The sequence below is a fragment of the Chanodichthys erythropterus genome, chromosome 14 (genome assembly GCF_024489055.1).
Source record: "Chanodichthys erythropterus isolate Z2021 chromosome 14, ASM2448905v1, whole genome shotgun sequence".
NCBI lineage: Eukaryota > Metazoa > Chordata > Actinopteri > Cypriniformes > Xenocyprididae > Chanodichthys > Chanodichthys erythropterus.
In genome coordinates this window covers 31566636-31585461 of record NC_090234.1, presented here as the reverse complement: position 1 = coordinate 31585461, position 18826 = coordinate 31566636, and the positions used below count along the sequence as shown (strand labels likewise).

Below are 18826 nucleotides of genomic sequence, written 5' to 3'. Positions count from 1 at the left end.
CTTGACATGTTACTTAACTAATGCAGTATTTTAATTAATGTTTTATGTTTTTCTGAACATAGAATTGTTACAAGTATTCAAATGTATCATATGTGTATAATATCTATTTTAAAAAGAGGACCAAAAAAAATCTAAACTGAAGTGGATTACAAATAACCAAAGAAATAGTAAAAAGCAAAATAAAGGTTTTGAATGAATGATAAAAGTGCCTAAATAATAAAACAAATAAAATAAAAAATAAAAAACACTGATAATTATGTCATATAAAAAAAGGAAATGTATCGTAAGACTATTAACAAATTCCCAAACATTTGTAAAACGCAATAAAATGTGTGGTTGCACAATCCTGACCTCTGACGTCTTTTTTTCTCCAATCGAATCTGCGAAATTTCTCGAACTTGACACCCCGGAACGAGCATAATAACAATTTAATGGCCAATTTTAGTATATTTTTATTAATATTTCCCCTCAATATCAATGAACTATGTTCAGTGACATTAAGACGAAAAGTGAATGAAAGTACGCATGTATTTAAAGAGAATAACGCCTGTGTATCATTGAGAGTGTTGTGTTATTCAGATGTCAGGGCAGCGCGGAGGTTACCCGGATGAAGAACACATGTGCGTTAAGAGTAACTGCAGCAGTTCTAAAGCGGCCCCTCTTCTTGAATCATTCAGTCTGCCGAACTGACGGACACGCGCATCCCTTCAATCACCTCCAGACCATTCTGCAGTAAGTCACTTATAGCATTATCCTCCTCCATAAAACCTATGAACATATTATATTGCATAACGCTTTTTACTGGCCCGGTGGTATAAAGATGAAATTATCAAACAGGCAGATACGTAACATGTAACATCATCATGTAATGCCAGAACTGTCAGCTTGTTTCTTGAAGTTGCAGGAAACTTAGTGCATGTTTATTGTCTAATTAGCTGTCATTTAATCATTTTAGTACGTTTATATTTTATTTCAGATGCTTCTTATCGGAATAACTGGCTTTAGAGTAAATGTGTTTCGCATATCATTTGCATTGATTGACAGTTATACTGCATTTAGTGTTGTTTCTGCTGCCTTGACTACTGTTTTATAAGCAAAACAAGTAAAGCGCAGTCTTAAGTGAAATACAGTGATGGTTATAGCTCGCATGCTAACTATAGCGAATTGTGTGATGTTGAGGCCTAAGAATATTATACATGTTATGAATGGAATAATTAATCATTGTCAGGGCTACAGAGGGTATTTTTAATAAAACAAAAGGAATACCCCGGGAAGTTTGTAACGTGAACTCATGGAGATGAAAGGGATCATTTCCGTCTCTGTCGTGACGCGGAGCGATTTTGACCTTGTGACGGACGCCCTGAACACACGTGGGGTAGATGAGGGACCCACTACATCTACAGGCTTTGATTGACACCTTTACGTGAACACTCACTTCACTTTAGTTTACCTTTTAACCCTGCTAACATTTTTTCCGTTTTTTTCCATTTTTTGGTTGATCTGTTTTTTTTTTTTTCTCGAAACATTGTCCATGAGAACCATGAAACTATTATCATTTCTTCACAATTACCAGATCATCATAACATTTTACGGATTTCTTGACATTTTATTATGTCATTATTATGTATACGGAGAATAGGTACGAATGAATGAATCAGGCAGTGTAATCCATTGCAAGGACCAGCGGGGGCAAAGTCTAATTTTTGGCTTATGGTGGTGTTATCATGTGAGCTCGACACGAGACGCTTGCTTTCTTTCTTTCTTTCTTCCTTCCTTGCTTGCTTTCCTTTCCTTTCCAGTTAAGTTTTTAAAAAATCCTTACTAGATATCATTAAAATTGTTGTGAGAAATCACGCTGGTATGTGACTAGGCTCTGTAAATTGAGGAAAGGAAAAAAAGAGTTCTATTTGCCAATCAGAAACGGCTGTCTGCCAACCTCAACCAATAACGTGAGATTTGGGCGGGGCTACCTTGTTTGTCTGAAATGTTCTCAACCCGGGTGCAGAGGCAAACTTCCAAGTGTGACTAACAAAGACAAACTAAAAATCTACATTTCATATTTTAATTTATTTGGTGTATTTGAAGAACCAGTATTTCCAGTGCTTTGGAAAATGGAAACAAAGTTTTTTTGTTTTTTTTTTTAAGTTATGCCAAGCTCTAAAATATTTTAAGTAGAAATTGAGTAAAAATATTTTTAAAAATTCAATCGTTATCATTAATCCTTATCCAATAAATTACAAGCAACTGGAAAAGGGGCCCTTGAAAATGGTTGTGGGCAATGGGGTGCCTTTGAGTTTAAGGGTTAGATCACCCAAAAATGAAAATGGTCATTTATTACTCCCCCTCATGTCTTTCTACACCCGTAAGACCTTCATTCATCTCCAGAACACAAATTAAGATATTTTGATTAAATCCGATGGCTCCGTGAGGTCAATAGACCGCAATGCCATTGTAACTCTCAAGATTCATAAAGGTACTAAAACGTATTTAAAATGTGAGTTCAGTAGTCTTACCTTAATATTATAAAGCGACGAGAATACTTTTTGTGTGCCAAAAAACCCCAAAATAACGACTTCTCAACAATATAGTGATGGGCCGATTTCAAAACACTGCTTCGGAGCTTCATGAATCAAATCAGTGCCTAGGCTCTCCTATCAAACGGCTAAACTGCTGAAATCACGTGAATTTGGCACTCCATGTCACTGATTCAATTCGCAAAGCTCCGAAGCAGAGTTTTGAAATTGGCCATTAAAAAGTCTTTATTTTATTTTTTCTGCCGCACAAAAATGATAATATTAAGGTAGAACCACCGTACTCATGTGAACTGTTTTAAATATGTTTTAGTACCTTTATGCATCTTGAGAGAGAAAGTGTCATTGCTTTTAATGCAGGCCTCACTGAGCCATCAAATGTTATCAAAAATATCTTAATTTGTGTTCCAAAGAAGGGTCTTACGGCATGAACGACATGAGGGTGAGTAATTAATGACAGAATTTTCATTTATGGGTGAACTAACCCTTTAAAAAGGTTGAGAACCACTAGTCTAAAGGATTGGAGTGTTTCTGAAAACTTTTTTTTTTTTTTTTTTTTCATTAAATGTTATGCTTTTGCTCTCTTTCTCTTAGAAATGCTGCGTTTACCCAGTGTAATGAAACAGATGAGGCCAGTGTGCAGGGCTCTGGCCCCACACCTGACTCGTGCGTATGCCAAGGACGTCAAGTTTGGAGCAGATGCCCGGGCCCTCATGCTTCAGGGCGTTGACCTTTTGGCTGATGCTGTGGCTGTCACCATGGGACCAAAGGTATGCCAAGTTTGATAAGTTTCTAGATGAACAACTGACATGTTACTGCTTCTAAAGTCAAGTTTGTAATCATTAATGGAAGAAACACAACTAGACTGGCCTCTTTCCCCCAGGGTCGCACCGTTATCATTGAGCAGAGCTGGGGAAGCCCCAAAGTCACCAAAGATGGTGTCACAGTTGCCAAAAGTATCGAACTGAAAGATAGGTATAAGAACATCGGGGCCAGGCTGGTACAGGATGTGGCCAACAACACTAACGAGGAGGCTGGAGACGGCACTACAACCGCCACAGTACTGGCTCGTGCTGTTGCCAAGGAGGGATTTGACACCATCAGCAAAGGTGCCAATCCTGTGGAGATCCGTAGAGGAGTAATGATGGCGGTGGAAGAAATCATCAATGAACTCAAGAAACTCTCCAAGCCAGTCACAACACCAGAGGAAATTGCTCAGGTAAAAAGTGGTCTTAAATTCAACATGAAATGGAAGTTGCAATATACTTTTCTTTCCTATTGTGATGTATATGTCTGAGAGAAACAACTTCTCAAATGAGATTTCCATCTATCTTTCTTTGATACAGGTGGCCACTATTTCTGCCAATGGAGACACTGAAGTTGGTAACATCATCTCCAATGCCATGAAGAAAGTTGGACGCAAGGGTGTTATTACAGTGAAGGTAGGCTGCTTTAGTGAAAGTAGTATTTAGTACAGATGAAATGATGGTTTGGTCCTTAAAATATCTCAGACTCAAACTGCTATTTTTGTTTAAAGGATGGTAAAACCCTACATGATGAGCTTGAGATCATTGAGGGCATGAAGTTTGACCGTGGCTACATTTCTCCTTATTTCATCAACACCACTAAAGGTGTGTATTTCGTATTAGAATGTCATGTGTTTGTATCAGTATTAAGGCTGGAATGACAACAGTGTTTATGCTTTGCTTGCAGGCCAGAAGTGTGAGTTCCAGGATGCTTACGTGCTTCTGAGTGAGAAGAAGATCTCCAGCGTACAGAGCATCGTACCAGCTCTGGAAATTGCCAACCAGCATCGCAAGCCTCTGGTCATCGTGGCTGAAGATGTGGATGGAGAGGCACTCAGCACTCTGGTCCTCAACAGGTTTGTTTCTGAAACATGTTAGTCAAACAACAACAAGTCCACAAGAAATATGTGAAATGAATAAATATGAAATCTTCTCCAATGTATTCCAAAGTTATGGTCATTTTGATGTTTATGAATAGCCTGTTATTTAAAGGTTCTGGTTTAAAGGTCAATGCTAAATAATACCAACAGGTTGAAGGTTGGACTTCAGGTCGTGGCTGTCAAGGCTCCAGGATTTGGGGATAACCGTAAGAACCAGCTGCAGGATATGGCAGTTTCCACTGGAGGCACGGTATGTACCCAAGTTCTTGTCTTCATCTGTATTCATGATTTTAATGAACTCTCTTAAAATGTCTCACTTATGTGATGCATCAACATATACTGTATTGTGACATTGCCATCTTTTAACACTCCTGAACTGTTTTCAGGTGTTTGGTGACGAGGCTATGGGACTGGCCATTGAGGATATCCAGGCACATGACTTTGGCAGGGTCGGCGAGGTCATTGTGACAAAGGATGACACGATGCTCCTCAAAGGCCGCGGTGATCCATCAGCCATTGAGAAGCGTGTGAATGAGATTGCTGAACAGCTGGAGAGCACAAACAGTGACTACGAGAAGGAGAAGCTCAACGAGCGTCTGGCCAAGCTTTCTGATGGAGTGGCTGTGATTAAGGTATGAAAGCAGGAAGCATTTAGTTTAGTGTAATGTATTTATCTTCCATTTATCTGTGATCAAAAACCACCATTCTCTTTGTCAGGTTGGTGGAACAAGTGACGTTGAAGTGAATGAGAAGAAAGACCGTGTCACTGATGCGCTGAATGCCACTCGAGCAGCTGTGGAGGAGGGAATCGTTCCTGGAGGAGGATGCGCCCTGCTTCGCTGCATCCCAGCCCTGGAGAACATCAAGCCAGCCAATTCTGATCAGACGATTGGTAGGGACTGAAGTATAGATCTCATCCTCCAGAAAGTGTATGAAATAACTGTTAATTTCTGAAAACTAATGTTTTGTTTTTTTTCTTTCTCTTCAAGGTATCGACATTATTCGCAGAGCTCTTCGCATTCCTGCAATGACCATTGCCAAGAATGCAGGAGTTGAAGGCTCTCTGGTGGTGGAAAAGATCTTGCAGAGTGCTCCAGAGATTGGATATGATGCTATGCTTGGAGAATATGTTAACATGGTTGAAAAGGGCATTATTGATCCCACAAAGGTGTGTATGTGTTGTTCATAAACTTAAAAACTGCTCTAACTTCTAAATTAATATCAGACATATACAATATATCATAATTACCATATTGAACAATATTATATACACTACCGTTCAAAAGTGTTTTTATTTATTTTTTAATTTAAAAAAAAAAATGTTTTATGCTCAACAAGACTGCATTTATTTGCTCAAAAACCGTGAAAACAATAGTATTACAATTTAAAGTAACTGGTCTATTTAAAAAAAAAAAAAAAAAATCTTTTGTGACATTTATAAAATCTTTAACGTCACTTTTGATAACGTCGCTTTGTCCTTGCTCAAAAGTATTTAAAAAAAAAAAAAAAAAAGTACTGACCCTATACTTATATATTTTTATAAACATTTCATTGTGATGCCTAAATTAATTTTTGTAGCATTTGAACTGATTATTTTTAGTTTAGTTTTTACTGTTATTTTTAATTTAGACAAAATAGTATTGAATTTTATTATTTGGCATTTAACAGTTGAAATAATTATTGGCTCCTTAATATCTGCCAGAATCTGTGCATCCCTAACAAAAACATAATGCTCTTTTATTAAAATTTCTTTGTCTCCCCCTGCAGGTCGTGAGGACCGCATTGCTAGACGCTGCAGGTGTTGCATCTCTGCTGTCTACTGCTGAAGCCGTTGTCACCGAGCTACCAAAGGAAGAGAAGGACATGCCGGCTGGAGGAATGGGTGGAATGGGAGGCATGGGCGGAATGGGTGGCATGGGATTCTAAACTGAACTGCACTGACTTTAGTGGAAGGGTTGTGGGCAGGGGACATGATTTGCCCCTCCCCTTCGACTTGGAAAAACCTGCCGAAACTGAGTGATGGTGGTCTGAACATGGAGCAAAAGAAATGGACGTTACAGTCTCCCATCCTTCCACCACTATGTCCGATCTCATCTCTTTACTCATGGCTGAAGATGTCACCCTATTTCTTTAAAGACAAGTTCCTGATAATGTGACCAGGGATAATGAGTCTGTTCTTTGTTCTGTAACATTGTGCTCACCAATGTCTAATGGGAAAGTGCATTTAACAAATTGCCTATTGTCATGCTGTTGTATTGTGTGATATAGCTGGTTCAGAATCAGACCATCTGTAGGGGCTTCAAAAGCCAGACGTTAAGGTTAAAGTCTGCCCTCATGAGCAAGCAAGTAGTAGAAACTTTGACCAGTTGTATCTAAAAAAAAAAAAAATATTCCACTTCATTGATCAGTTCATTTTTTTTGTACACTGTTCATTGTTTCATATAAAAATAAAACCCTCATTTGAGGATTACATAACATTGACAAAGCATGTACTTGTTTTGCCTTACATTTGCTACAGTTTTTCCAGTTGAATTAGAAATACTTAAATATCAGCTTGAAGAATTGTGCTAATGTTTTCCTTTGTTTCTGGTTTAATATCTAAAGAGATTGTTCACCCAAAAATGAAAACTGTTATTTATTGTCATTTGACTCGTGTCGTTCCAAACCTGTTTTGGATAATTGTCAATGGTCAAAAACAACACTGGACTCCAGAGCGAGATCGATAGAAACATATTTTTCAAAATATTTTTGTGTGATGACAGAATTTTATTTGTGGGTGAACTATTCTTATAAAATCCGAGGGTTAAACATCTTTTGGTCAAGTGTAGAGTTTGGTAGGAAGGTTGAGTGGAGGGATGGGTGATTTTGTTGCACAGCAGTTTTAAAATGGCGGTTTGCCCGACAACATACTGAATGCAATTAGTGTGAAATTCATTCTAAAGATCTAACTTTTGAGTCTAGTGGTACAGAATCGTGTTTGAAAAGCTGCTGTTAAGAGAATTACTTGTTTGTTTGTTTTTAAAGCCATTCTCTATGAATGTGCAACAATGATCATTCAACAATGTTTTGTACAATATAGTCATCAATTCTGTATTTTTTATTTAATAAATTTCAGTGTTCAAAAATAAATGAATTTTGTCGATTGACAATGTCCTAGCAGATCAGTGACTTCCTTTTCAGAAAGATTTCATACTGAAAAATGTATGCAAATTCTCTTAAAATAGCTATAGATTTACTGTAGTGATGGCCTGATTATAGGACTAATGACTTGAGACATTTTATCATAAAGTCAGTGTAAAACACCACTCACAACTCAGGCTTGATTTCATCCATTGAAGAATTAATTGGATTGTGAAAAGTGGGCATTCCAGACTGCTCCCCTCAAAACACCAGCAGTGACTTAGTGAAAATCGTGAAGTTATGTTTTGATGATTACAAAGACAAACTTTTGTTTTCTTTTGTAAAATGCACTGATGCAACCAGGAACATATTAAGAAATGAGTTCATTCTGATTTCATGTCAAGCCTTGACTTGTCAGGTTTGGAACCACATGAAGTAAATTCTGACATGAAGACAGAATTTAAATTTTTGGACGAACTAACCTGGATCACTAGTTCATATACACTTCCTTTAAAAAGTTTGGGGTCTGTATTTATTATTTATTTTTTAAATGAATACTTTTTTTTTTTCTTCAATAATATGCTTCAAATTGGTTAAAAGTGACAGTAAAGACATTTATACTGTTTCAAAAGATTTCTATTTCTTTTGAATTTTTTACTCATCAAAGCATCCTGAAAAAAATATTTAGTTTCTTGAGCATCACATCAGCATATTAGAATGATTTCTGAAGGATCATGTGATACTGAAGACTGGAATAATGATGCTGAAAATTCAGCTTTGACATCACAGGAATGAATTAATATTAAAATGTATATTAATACTATTAATATTAAAAGTTATTTTAAATTGTAATAATATTTTTATTGTATTTTTTAATCAAATAAATGCAGCCTTGGTAAGCCTCACAACTATATCTGAATGTACATTAATTATCAGTTAGCATTATAATGTAACTTTCAGTTTTAATAACTTTCAATGATCAGTTACCAATAATACTGTTTTGTGAATGTGTTCCTGCACTTTGCAGAAAAAATTAAGTTACAATTTATATAAGGTGTCCTTTTTACAGTATTGAGTAATATTAATTATGAACATTTACATACGGTATTGTGAGGGTTAGGATTTGGGGTTTGAATTAGGGCTAGTCACATGTAAATATGAATAATTTACTGTTATTACTACCGTTAGTACATGTAACATACTGTATGTAACAGGGATGTAATAAAGTGTGATCAAAAACTTCTAATAATAAATGACTGCTTCAATGATCAAAGCCTTGGAATAACAATACTATTATACTAATACTATTAAACAGTACTATTTCTTGCAACAATAATAATAATAATAGAAATGTAGTATTCTATAACAATGCAAAATAATTTCTTGCTGAATAAGAGGTCTTGTGACAAATGTTACATGCTACATTGCATAATTAATTCCACTTCACACACTCTTTAAAATGTAAAAATAGGAGGCAGCATATTGAGCATTCTGCACATATTCATGACACTAATGTTCCATTTCAACAAGGGCAGTGTGTTGTAATTAGATCTAAGAGCCGTCACTGACACTGGCCACTAGGGGTCATAAAATGGGTTACTTGGAAGCATTCTAATATTAACCCTCACATGATCGACCTATTTTAATCTTAGACACTATTCAGAACAAGATGTTGACAAACAAAACAAAAACCACACTAGACACAAGGCTAGGTTTTACATATAAAAATAGTTTATAAACCATGCAGGCAGGATATATATATTCACCCACGACACACTCATTAAAACACCTCAATTAAAACAAACAAAAAAGAGATCCCAAAAAGAAAGAAATGAAGAAAAAAAGAAAAAGAAAAAAAAGATTATCATTTGTTTTTTGTAGCTCAGTTGCGCACTAAAGTTTAGTCTGTGGTCTTACATCAGATATGTACACGTGGTTAACCCATAACCAAAATAAATATAGGATACACGCATACATGTTTTTAAGATAAGGATAAATAATATGTAACTTTCTCTGTAAAAAGGCAATAAGCATGAGGATGCGGGCAGGGTATGGACTGGAATCTTTAAAGGTCTGTGGCGACGGATACCTCACTACAATCTGATGAGAGCTCTGGGAAAGATTCGGTACACTCTCTGTTCCCAGAGTTTGGGCCCTTTTAGAAGCAGTGGATATCGTAGATGGGTGAGCAGTCTGTTAAAAACTACATACAAATATATTGCACACCTCTAGGAGAGAAAAGCAGTCTTTAATCTGGACACTTAAAATCATGAGATTTCGCACCCATCGGAGGAGTGAACTTAACTGCAAATTTGTATAACGCAAGGCAGTGTGTTTTTTGTCAGCCTCTTCACGTTTTCAAGCCCTTGTTTGTGCTGGTATGCAAGAATACAACAGACCTGAGTCCGGTGTGCAGCCTTGATACCCTGATAGAGCTTTATGTGCATTTGGCTGCAGTAACGGTCAGTCTTCTGCACGTGACGCATGCACTCAAGTTGAGTCTCCTCGTCCCTTTCTTGAAATCTTATAGGATCACCTAAAAGCTTTTAAATAAATACATTGCTCACCTGTCACATAAACTGTGACAAACATGACAATCTTTCCATAATGCACTTTAAAATACCTCAACATAATGTCCTTTCGAAGAAACCCATGACCTTTGCCTATTGTGCCATTCATGAAGCCCTGATGGTTTTTGGCAGCTGTTTTTAAAACCATGTCAAGGTCCTCATATAAAAAAAAAAATATACGGCTCCTGGTGCCATACTGACAGTGGGTTTTAAAAAGTTAACATGGAGGTAGTGGGGCAGGGCTCGGTGGGGACAATCAAGTCCCCCATTAAAAGATCCAGCCACTTATGTTTTTTTAGCATAAAAAAATGAAATCAACTGTTTTGTTTGGACCAGGCACTGACGATATTCAGGCACACAGAGTTCCTGCTCTCTCGACTGTCTTTATAATACTCTAAACGCATGCTTTCAATAAAACCCCCAGTTCCCTGTATGACACCCCCTCCCCATCCGTCTGAAGCTGTGGAATGAACTACGTGTGGTGGATCTCATGGAACATGAGTTCGCGTGGGATCTGTGTCTCTGGGCCGTACAGCTTGGACGCCCGTCGCTCGAAGGCTGACACCATCTGCTTCACGACCTCGTCGAAGAAAACGGTGGCCAACTGAGAATGCAGGAGCGAGCGGAACTCGAAGGAAATCTAGGAACGGACAGAAGCAGGGAATCACAGACAGTCTCAATTAGACATTTATAAAGCTCCGAAGTAGGGTTCCTTAAGTAAAACCCATAAAACTTTCAAGAGAGACCTAACATAAGCTCTAGGTTTGTTAAATGATGGAACACGCTAAAAGTCAGTGTGATAACTTATAAACAAAATAATTACAAAAAGGTTTAACTGTCAAACACCAGAAGCAATGAAACTGATTGGTGGATCTTGTTTCAGCATTATAGCAAAGCCACTGTTATGAATTCAAAAACACACCAACTGATTCATTTACATTTTTCACAGTGCTTTATGGGATGAGTAGATTATTAATTTCCTTTTAATAGGAGCCAAGTACAGCCTTTTTTCTTTTCTTTTTTTACTGATTTTAGACTTCTGCTTTGAATCAAATGTTATCAAATATTGTAATTCATAAATGTTATAACACCTCAGAGCTGGTTCAAGGCTCAAAACTCTTTAATTTAAGACATAAGAGAAATTTAATGGGACACAAACCTCATTGGTTCTTGAGGAAGCTGAAATGTACAAGCCTGACATGCAAAAATCACTGAGGTTTGTTCTTGCATGCCAAGCAAGTACATTTCAGCTTCTGTTTGACATATTTGATGAGCACCAAAAATATTCTCGTCGCTTTATAATATTAATATTGAACCACTGTACTTACATAAACCGATTTAAATATGTTTTTAGCACCTTTATGGATTATGAGAGAGGAAATGTCTTTGCTCCCTATGGAGGCCTCACTGAGCCATCGGATTTCAACTAAAATATCTTAATTTGTGTTCCGAAGATGAACAAAGGTCTTCCAGGTGTGGAACGGCATGAGGGTGAGTAATAAATTACAGAATTTTCATTTTTGGGTGAACTAACCCTTTAAACTTTCAATGGAGGGACAGAAATTAAAAATACTGAAAATAACCTCATTTGTGCTTCAAAGATGAATGAAAGTCTAAAGAGCTTGGGATGACATGAGGGTGAATAAATGATGACTAAATAAATAAAAGATTTTTTCTAACTATCCCTTTAAGTATGAGCAATGGAAAAATGGTAGTCTTTGCAAACACCCCTAAATATACTTCAGTCTTAATATTAAAGATAAAGATACACTAAATATACTTAAGACTGCTAAAAAGCTTCAGCTCTATTCTGCTCTTCCATTTACAAATGCTGAGTAAACTAAAAAGAATGTCAGTTTCAAAAGCATTCCCAAAGTCATTGCAGCTTAACCTGAGGATGATAAACCAGTTTGTGTTTGTAATACTCACAGAAAAGTCAAGGGTGCATGTACGGGGGTAGCCAGGAAGACCAGGACTGAAGCGCCATACCGTTTCCAGGTGATTGAAAAGTTTTCCATCAGAGCAAGCCGCCTTAAGAGCAGAAGTTAGAAAAGACTTGTAGCTCACACAATAGATTAACAAAGTCTGATAACACTGTATATGCAACTAAATCACTGCAATCAATTCATACAACAGATCTATATTAAAAAATGAAGATGCATATACCTTGACCAAATGAGGGCGGACTGTAGAAATAAGAGAGGTGTAGTTTTCTACCACAGGAGGGAAGCCCACAGTCAGCTTGGCCTTGCAAAATCCTGTGCGGCGGAATACAACGTCTGAACGCTTGCACCAGGGCACGAACAGCAGGTAGTCTTCAACTTTGGCCACAACCTCATACATTTCCTGCATTGAGTAACTGTATGCCATAGAAAAAGACTGTTAGCCAAGATAATACAATAATGTTCTGTGTAAATGACACTAGTGGTCGACCGATATATCGCCATGGCCGATATATCGCCCGATATTTGGCATTTTTAAAATATCACACACAGTGCTCACATTCTCCGTCTTCATTAGTTTACGGTCTCTGTTTAACGATCATATTTAATTTATATATATATATATATATATATATATATATATATATATATATATATATATATATATATATATATATATATATATATATATTTTTTTTTTTTTTTTCATTAGATAGAACTGTTAAACAAGAAAGTAAACAGTATGCGAAAAAGTATAGCTTTTGCTTTTATATTAGTAACAGAAAGGCAAACAATTAGGCTATACTTTCTCATTTACCATCAATCAGCAAATACGCATCTATATCATTTAAACAAATCTGTGAATAACTAATAAAATTTAATTTCACAAACCTTGCCGATTTAATCAAATCCAGCTGTGAGATCTTGTGAAGTGTGCATTTGTAGCCTGCATGCACACGTTACTGTGCATGACGGTCTGTCCGTGCAAAGTGAATGTGGACAGGAGTAGAGCTCAGCTTCACTGGAGACATGATCGACAAACTTTAAATCTTTTATTTTTTTTAAATATGCTGCGCTATATCCAGTTGCCCACTATGTCATATTGTTTTCACTGTGTGCTGTATGTAAAATTAGTGTTACCTTGTCTTTATATATATATAAAAAAAAAAAGGATTGCCAGTGCGCACAAACTTACTAGATAATTGAGTGCCCTGTTACAGTATTTACATGCTTTTTATTCATATATTTTTAAACAATTACTTTATTTGTGACAAATACTGTAATGGGATTGCAGATTCAAGAAGTGTAAGCATGTTTATTTTAAAGATTTATTTTTTCATTTTATTTTCATATTATTTTTGTCTAATTTATTAAATATTAGTTAAAATAAATATTAAGTTATATTAATTACATATCGGCCACCCTGCATCGGACATCAAAATACCAATATCGGTCGACCACTAAATCACACCAAATGTTTAGTTTTTAATTTGGGAGTAGATCTCTTAGGGGGGAAAGGTCTTTCTACGGAGGTAAGCGTAGTAATTTAGCAGACACTTTAGCTCAACGTGATTTACAGTACACTGAATACAGTGGAGTAATTCAGGGTTAAATGCTCAAGGGCACAATGGTGATAGCTCATAAACTTTCTGATTACCAGCCCTGAGCTCCTTCAGCCATTACGTAACACCACAGAATCTGCAGTTAGTCTGAAGAGTTCGATGACCTTTCCTATAAATGAAACTATGGGGTCATGGCAGTTCATAACCTTACTGCAAAGGAGATTGGATGATTTAAATATAACTCATCAACGTACAGGTGTGACCCAAACAAAAGGTTGTTGCTAAAGACGAAGATGGAATTAGTGCTGTCATTGAAACATGTATCTGACGGTTGATTCAGACAACCAATCAGATATGAAGGCACAGATATCAGTGTGGGATTGAGTCACTGCTGAACGTCACTGCAGAATGGAATCAAGAAAGAAGAAAGGTCAAACACTGTTTGTTTACAGTTAGTTTTTTGTACACAGGGTCTGTCAGAGGTAAAAAAGTGGACACGTCTTATGTTTGAAGGTCTCATTTTGGAGCATTTTAAGACCTTCAAGTTAAAGATAAAAGATAAGATAAAATGGTCTTTTTTTAATCTTAAAATTACTCAAGTCCCTCCAAATTTGCTTGTAAGCCACAATCTGACCAAAACACAGGTGCTCAGGATTGTTCCTGGATATTCACATAATGCTTTTATCCAAAGCTACTGACGGTACATTTATTACAAGGACTTCCCCTGAAGCAAAGTATGGTTCAATGCAAGGGTACAATGGTGATTCTCATGGCTCACTCCTTACAGCCTTCTGTGGCCTGTTGCACAAAGCCGGTTTCAGTTTCTACCCAGGTAAGTTCAAGATTAGTTTGAGCAAACTCTGTTTTTTCTGGCTCATGAAGGTGGATTGGTTTTTACAGGGTTTCATTGCTATGGTAACTTAAGTTACATGGCTAACCTGCTCCGGAGCAAGTTTTATTCTGGCATCGCAGACCAAAACTTGACCAATCAGCTGATGTAATAAATCCACTCCCTGTATCTCTCGCTCCAAATTAAATCAGTTTATAGTGAAAAATTTTAGAGACAAAATTGCACAATTTGCTGCTAATTATTTATTATATTTGCTGCATGTTCCAAGAGTCTGAAGTGTGCAACCTGTAGACATTTTGCTATTCCATAAGGTCAGTAGAACTATCAAATTTAATAAAAAATAAAGAAAGAAAGAAACCATTACATTTATTAAATAAAATTGAAAGGTTTTTCAAAATAAGTAAGTAAATAAATAAAAAAACAAAGGTAGAGGGGCTGTGAGCTAGGTGGCTCTTTTCAAGTGTAAGTAACACCAAAGTGAATTGCTTATGTTGTTGTTAGTATGTCACAGGTCAAAGAACACATGGGTCAAAGGAGGATGCCAACATGGTGGATGTAGTGTGTCCTGGAATTCATTTACTATACATCTGTACACCTATAGTTCACACTTCATAGACTGTAGACAAGTTCTTCATTAAATTTAGTATGTGTACATGTGCTGGGGCTCTATTCTGCAGGACAGCTGATCCTCTGCTCTAATATTTCAGGCATCAGTTGTCAGAAGCGGTTCCTAAGTAGCTTATGATGTGAGTAAACCAGTACAGATCCATACTCCAATAACCCCAGATACCTAGAAAGCTGACATAATAAATATTCCCATGCCCTGTTACATAAACAACATTTGCCGGGACACTGGGGCTAAAGTAATCATGGACCTCGATAAAAATTATAAATAGAAACAGTTCATGCACCATATCCAACTTGGTTGGGAACATACCCAATAATGCGTCTTTCAGAGTACTCCTTCCTCTTGTTAAAGGACTCAGAGAAGTTGAAGAAGCTCCTGGCAGGAGCCACCACAGCACGACCTGACACAGACCTGAAGAGGGGCGGCACTCTGGTCATCAGAATTCCACATGAAGACAAATATCTGTTGACAAAACAGGGTGAAATTATGTCATTCGGCAACAGCATACTCAGTAACTATACACAGACAGGTAGTGGCATTGTACAAGACTATGTACTATGTTAGTGTGATAATTTATCTGCTTGTTGGATATGTCAAGATAGTAGACAACTGCTATGAGTCAGATAAGAGTGGAGAGACCCAATGAACAACATAGATAGCGGTTTGCAATTAACAAGATTTGGACTCTTAATCAAGACAGAGCCTTGATTAAGAATAGTGAAAACAATTGATCGTTGGCCTTAATCTATTCCCAATAACATGCATTTTCAGACAACAATTACAACAACAACAACAAAAAAAAACGAGTTGTCCTGGTGGGCGCGCACACAAACATATAGCACAAGCACACACAGTTCTTTTAATGAACCATTCAATAAGTTTCACAAACTTATGAGCTACCACTGAATCACTTTCAGTGATGTCCGTCTCAACATTACTAAATTACTTGAGGCATCCCTAACAAACAACTGAACAATTGTTAATAAATTATATTATAATTATGGAGACTCTTTATTGTTACTTTTGTTACTAAGATTTGAAAAAAAAAAAAAAAAAAAAAAAAAAAAGGCCAACAGCTGTCAACAGCATGTGATAATATGTGCAGCCTAGATGTGGTTGCAAATATCATGTGCAAATTTTGCAATTGTGTAAAAATTTGAGAGTTCCCTGTATTGTTTTAATTGTTATGCACTGACTAATTGAATTTACAAAGGCTATGAATGACAAGCTTTTGAAAAGCTAATGAGGGGCTTAAAAATGCCAACAACTGTGATTCAACCAGCCTTACAAATAAGACCACACAAGCAATCCACAATAGAAGCTGCATTAAGCTGTTGTGTATTAGAAAGTGTACTTCTTGATTCAAACAGTTCATCATTAACTACAAAACCTTATGGAGTTGCACATTCATGCCGTGGGAGCATGGTTAAAGGAAATATAGGATATGCAATCCATTACGTTCACCTGCCCTCTATTTGTCAAGACATAAATCACAAGGAGAGGGTGACCAATATAACCAAGTCAAGGGCAGTATTAACACGCCATTCCATTAAAATGCATCTGATGTATGTCAGATCAATCACGTACACATATCTGAAACACAAGGGGATGGGGCTTTGCTCTAAAAATAGCACAATATCTCCTCAATGGAAAGAGCGGCAGCCAAATTCATTCATGTGGTCGCAAGTGCTGCTAAAAACTGTGAAGCATGGCGTAACTGTGACAGCCGATGGTGACGGAACAGACACTTCAGATGGCCTTATGCCAAGCAGTTATAGCATCCAGCACTTGGTATGGGTACACTACGTCCCTGGCCACAGGTGATAAAACGTCACAGATCGGCTTGTGACGTCACATATTCTGCAGAATCCTGTAAACTCATACCTGCAAAGATGTCTGGAAAGAATTACTAATCTAAGAAATTACTAATGCAAGAAATCTAAGAAATTACTAAGAAATCATTGTGGCACTATATATGTGGTTACATGATGGGTGCCAAAAGTTTGTTTGTTATCTCCCCAATACTAACAATAAAAAGATTGCATCTGATCTGCCACTATATTAAATAGTTAAAACCGATTAACACTAGCTGTATGCAGTTGGTGACCAGATTTTCCAAAACCTGAAAATCCCACACTTTTTGTGTCCCACCCTTAAAAGCATATGGTTGCATCTGAGATTGGAGCTATATTAAATTTTTTTTTTGAATAAACACCAGCTGCATATAGCTGATAATCAGTTATTCCAAAAATGAGAAAAGCTCTTGTTAGATACACCTGGTCAATTACATAATATCTTAACCTTGCCACTGTCACTTATCTGGCAACCAGATATGTGACTCGCTCCCACCCTCCCTCCCTCCTAAAGTTGGTGTTCTTTTACACTTTTATTTGAGCTCGAAAAATCCATTAATACATTGTTTGACAGTAAATAAAGGTTTTACTAACACAAAAGTGTCAGGTTGGCCTTAAATTGTATCCACTTGTAAAAGCGAAACTAACCGTCCAACTATCGTCAGCAGCTCGCGAGTTATTTCACTCAACACTTCGATCTTCACATAACCGCACACAGACCGTGCGAAACATTAAACCGTCGTTAATTACCTCACTCCATTCCTGCCCGGTGTTTCTCGACTGGTTGTGGACGGTAAGTTTCTGATACATTCCGCCACCGCTCTCCTCAAACACCGGGAGCCTCTCGCCATCTTCACTTCACCTCTTTTTCGCCTCCTCCAGTCGAGAACTCTTTTCCCGTCTCGAAGACCAGCCTTCTCAGAGACCCGCCCTACGATCTCATTGGCTGAGGCTGTTTTTCTTGGCTTCTGATTGGTTTAAGTCTGCGTCCGTCACATAGTGAGACTACTGACGTAAACGTTTTAATTGTGCAGAGGGTTTGCGTGCGCAGAATTGTCACGGGATGCGGGATTGGGTTGCCCAGACTGCGCGACCTACAGTGCATAGTTAGTAAAGGTTACAGCTAAATTTGTTTCAGGACGCAATGTAAAAGCATTAAGTTTGAAAAAGGTAAAATACGTTAAAAACGAATACTCTAGGGAAAATTACCTTACTTTAAAATGCATATAACTGTCACGTATTATAATAGCTGTTATAAAAAATACTACTGGACTAAACTGACTGACTGTCATTATATCAATGAAATTATATATATAAGTGAGCTCTGATGCAATTTTTACAACGAGGTATTTTCCATAGTAGTTGGTTTCCCTCATTTTAATGTGCTGTATCTTTAAATTTCCCTTTAAGCTATCAAATTTTGATAAGAAAATTCAAATTGCCTGGCAGCTGATCGCTAACCTCACATTTATTAATTTGTAATAACTAGAATATTTAAAATAATAAAATTATTATACAAATTATATATCATGTACATTATGTATTTCTTCCAGATCCAAACTAACGCCATTACTTGGCTCATATCAGTAAATGCTGAATGTTTTTTTATTCAGTTTTTCAAAATCATTTCAAAAGTGCATTTCAGAGAAAATGTACGCTATTCTTGATTCTCCATAATGCTTTTAAAAACTGTAGTTGAATCTCTGCTTCACTGTAACGTATCCATTTGAAACAATATAATTTTATATTAGTTTTATATAATCCTTCTGCTTGGATCAGATTTAGAACAGCTGCTCTTTTGTACCGTATGGAGATATGAAAATAACATGTCCTTATGCCATTGCTCGGAATAATGTGGTCTTT

The 18826-nt window shown here is 36.9% G+C and overlaps 2 protein-coding genes across 2 annotated transcripts; one reads left to right on the top strand and one right to left on the bottom strand.

Annotated features, from left to right (window-relative positions):
- The first annotated feature begins 606 nt into the window (after positions 1 to 606).
- hspd1 (heat shock 60 protein 1) lies at positions 607 to 6912 on the top strand. The gene is made up of 11 exons (XM_067408480.1): positions 607 to 732; positions 3126 to 3301; positions 3415 to 3750; positions 3878 to 3973; positions 4069 to 4162; positions 4245 to 4413; positions 4588 to 4687; positions 4824 to 5069; positions 5155 to 5329; positions 5427 to 5605; positions 6205 to 6912. The coding sequence occupies exons 2-11, from the start codon at positions 3128 to 3130 to the stop codon at positions 6361 to 6363; spliced, it is 1728 nt and encodes a 575-aa protein (XP_067264581.1). The 5' UTR covers positions 607 to 732; positions 3126 to 3127; the 3' UTR covers positions 6364 to 6912.
- A 2355-nt stretch (positions 6913 to 9267) lies between these two features.
- On the bottom strand, positions 9268 to 17860 carry coq10b (coenzyme Q10B). The gene is made up of 5 exons (XM_067408482.1): positions 17714 to 17860; positions 15420 to 15572; positions 12294 to 12486; positions 12057 to 12158; positions 9268 to 10767 (listed from the first exon to the last, which is right to left on the bottom strand). Exons 1-5 carry the CDS (start codon positions 17812 to 17814, stop codon positions 10600 to 10602), a joined length of 717 nt encoding a protein of 238 aa, XP_067264583.1. The 5' UTR covers positions 17815 to 17860; the 3' UTR covers positions 9268 to 10599.
- Between the last annotated feature and the right edge of the window lie 966 nt (positions 17861 to 18826).